At 62.4% G+C, this 3,496-nt stretch overlaps 1 protein-coding gene across 1 annotated transcript in view; it reads right to left on the reverse strand.

The window, feature by feature from the left end:
* The window catches only part of ASIC4 (acid-sensing (proton-gated) ion channel family member 4), a 17,994-nt gene extending 14,507 nt beyond the window's left edge, over positions 1-3,487 (reverse strand). Inside the window, 2 exon segments of the mRNA XM_009321616.1 lie at positions 1,781-1,976; positions 3,097-3,487. Of these exon segments, the coding sequence (XP_009319891.1) occupies positions 1,781-1,976; positions 3,097-3,461 (561 nt within the window). The 5' untranslated portion in view covers positions 3,462-3,487.
* Positions 3,488-3,496: the final 9 nt, after the last annotated feature.

Consider the following 3,496-nt stretch of genomic DNA (forward strand, 5'->3'; position numbering starts at 1 on the left):
CCTGCCTGCATGCAGGCAGCCCCCCCCCAGCCTGTGGTGTCTGGGCAGCCCAGAAATCCTCCCTGGCAAGGCCCCTCTCCGGACACAGCATCTCTGTATCAGCGAGAGGACAGGGGCAGCACCGGCTGCAAAAGCACCCGCTCGGTGCATCCCACTAGCCTGGACAGTGCAAGGGGCTTCCCGAAATGCAGAGGTGAACACAGCCCCTGCACGGGGCGGTGGGAGCCCCATCGGGGCGGCATGGGCTGGAGAGGATGATGGTGCATCACTGGGTGATGGTCCCCGGCACCCACCAGCCTTGACCGGTGCCACCAGGCCCCAGAGCAGCACCGAGCCTGGCTCAGCCTGGGCGAACGCGGTCCGAGCTGGGAGGACGGAGCAGCGAGGCGGCAGGAATTAACCTGTCAGACAAAGCCCTCTAAAAGCTTCTGCGAGTCCTGGGACCCCTGCGCAGGGACGGGGCAAAGGTTTCCTAAACAGCTCAGCAAGACGGGGCGGCTGCCGGGACCCCGCGTGCGGGCACCACCACCCCCAGCCCCGCCACACGCAGACCTGCCTGTGCAAGGCTGCAAGGGGAATCCAAAGAGCAACATAAATATAGCACAGAGGCAGCTTTTTCTAATCAAATCCATTAAATCATCCCAACCTGCTTGCAAGGAATAATCCAGACAGGAATAACAAACCAGCTGCGAGTCTATTTTGCTTTTGCTGGTTGGAGGGGATGCAGAAAGCATGGATTTGGACCCCAACAGATGAAGGTAGGGAACCGGGATGAGGGTCCCTGAGGATGCTTCAGTACAGAAAACACGACCGTGCACTGGGAAGAGCCCGGCGCCGAAACCGGCCGGTGGCCACACGCAGGCTGGGACCCAGCCCTGCTCGCCAGCCCCGCTGGAGAGGATCCAGCCCCCTCCGGGCTGCAACTTGCCTCCATTTAACAAATAAAACGCCTGATGGTTGACAACAGAGAACTGCTCTATGTAAAGAGCCTGTCAAGGGAATTTAATGCAGATGATTAAAATCACCCGAATTGTGCTGGGACCTGGGCAGCAGCTCCGCGGACGCCCAGCCGGTGCCTTGGCGTGCTCGGCGGCTTCGTCCTCGCTCGGCATGGGATGCGAGTGGGGCATCCCTAGGCTGGGGACGAGGACGGGGACCCCAAACAGCACAGAGCTGCATGCTCCACGCTGGAGCCAGCTCAGGAACAGCCACCCCGGCTGCCGAATTTATTAGGCAGCACCCGAATAGCCGGCACTGTTTAATTCCCAGCTGGACGGGGGAGAGGCAGCCGCAGGGGGATAAAGGCTTTATTGTGTGTTGGATCCGTGCACCAGTGCGAGACGCAACCTCTGTGGTGGGGCACAATGCCGTGCCATGCCACAGGGACCTGCTTTCCCCGAAGGATTGCGGGGCTCCCTCGCGTCCCCGCCGGCCATCGCTGTGGCTCTCCCTGCTTTCCCACTGGTGCCTCCTCACCACACAGCAGTTTCCAGTGCGAGGTTTCCAACCCGCCATGCACAACCCTGCTTTGCAGAGCCCAGGTGATCCTGGGGATCTTTGCCCATGCGGGAGCACCCTCTGTAGCTGCACTGAGCAGCACGTGCTCCTGGGGAGCACCTGGACCTCTAAAACCCACCGGCATCCCCTGGCATCCCCTTAATGAAGATGCTGCCGGTCCTTTCCAAGCTGAAAGGAGGCAGGAGCAGCTACAGGCGGACAAACACCCTCCTTGCACGGGGGGGGGAACGTGGCATTGGGCCGGGGCCGCAGGGGCACTCACCACTTTGAAGTCTTCGGGGGTGCATTGCTCCCCACGGAAGAAGCAGGACAGCAGCATCTCCCGGATGTCGTGGCCAGCCCGGTCATAAAACTCCAGCATGTTAAAAGGTTTGGGCTTGAAGTTTCGGAAGTTCGCCTTGTCCTGCAGGATTTCCAGCTGCTTTTCGTCGGCGGTCTGGGTGTCTGGGATCTCATATCTTAGGGGAAAGAGCAGGCAGAAGCTCAGGCCTGACCACGGCAGCTGCTCCCGCCAGCGAAAGCCATTTGGGCTTCACATGAGCTACTTCTGTCCCGACCCCGGCGTGGGCTCAGCAAAGTCCCAGGCACTTTGCACGTGGCATTTTCAGAGCATTCAACAGCACAAAGTAGCCCAGAGGCACATGAGAGGCGGCAGGAGGATGGGTGAGGAGGATAAGCTGGGCACCAGCAGCGGCCACGTACCAAACCCGTCCCACTTGCCCCAGAGCTGGTCCCACAGCACCGGCCCTGGTTGAGGCCAGCCCAGCCACCTGCCCCGTGTCTTTGGTGGCATCACGGCTGCAGGTGGTGGCCCTGCTGGGACGTGGGCTGAGTGTGCTGGGTCTCAGCCCCCGGTCTCATGGCTGCAAACCCCTCCCCAGGGCACAAGTCGAGGCAGTGGTGAAGCCCCTTGGCAAACGGCACAGGCAGGGAGTGCGGCCTTGCTGCCGGCACCAGGCTCACGGCAGGGGCTTGGTGCCCCCACGGAGCCACTACAGCCATGGGGATGGGCCGGGAAGGGTGGGTGAGGGGCTTCCCTGTGAACCCTGCCACCGCAGAGTCCCACGGCCCAAGGAATGGCACCGGCCTCCAGTCCTGGTGCATGGGTGATGCTCAGTGGCTTCACCTGCTGGCATCCCTGGCCTCGCTGCATGTGTCAGACACCCAGGACATGATGTCAGAGCCATGCATGCTGGATCCACCCCGCAGGCATCCCAGGGTGGCCCTGGCCTTGCTGCATGTGCCGCGCACCGGGGATGGGAGCCATGCGTGCTGGATCCATCCAGGGCAGCCCAGCATGGGAGCCACATACCCAGGAGCAGTAGCAGGACCTGGTGGCTCTCAGCTGCCGGTGTTACCACATAGTGGCCACATCCAGCTGCAGAGCCGAACTAACTCAGGATCCGCTTCCTCACAGAGACTAAGGAGATGCCGCCCATGCCAGTCATGGAGTACACCTCTCCAGCACTCGCTGCCCCACATGGTGGGGGGCTGGTGTGGTGGCTGGAGCCACGCGCGGTGGCCTGCCCTGGCACACAGAGACATCACCTGGGGCCACCTCAAAGCACCAGCACCCACCTGTTATTGAGCAGGGCGAGGAGCTCGCCGGCGTGGTACAGGTCGTTCTTGGTCACCCGGCTGAAACGAAACTCGTTGAGGTTGCAGAAGGTGACGGCGGGGAAGGTGAGCCTGGTGGCCGCCACCTCGTCCAGCTTGGTGACGTGGGGGTAGAGGAAGTAGTACTGGATGCGGTTGGTGCAGACGAGGGTGAGCAGCGCCAGCGAGCCCAGGAAGCACAGAGCCCAGACCACGCGCTTCAGCGACAGCCGCTCGTACGAGAAGATGTGCGAGAGCCCGTGGAGGGTGGAGCTGCTGGCGAAGGCCTGGATGCTCACCGGCTGCCCGCTGTCCTCCTCCTCCTCGTCCACCTTCAGGTCCATCATGGTCCGCGCCGGCACCCTGGGGTGGCCACTCTGCC

Source organism: Pygoscelis adeliae, unplaced genomic scaffold (genome assembly GCF_000699105.1).
Source record: "Pygoscelis adeliae isolate BGI_AS28 unplaced genomic scaffold, ASM69910v1 Scaffold803, whole genome shotgun sequence".
NCBI classification, from domain to species: domain Eukaryota; kingdom Metazoa; phylum Chordata; class Aves; order Sphenisciformes; family Spheniscidae; genus Pygoscelis; species Pygoscelis adeliae.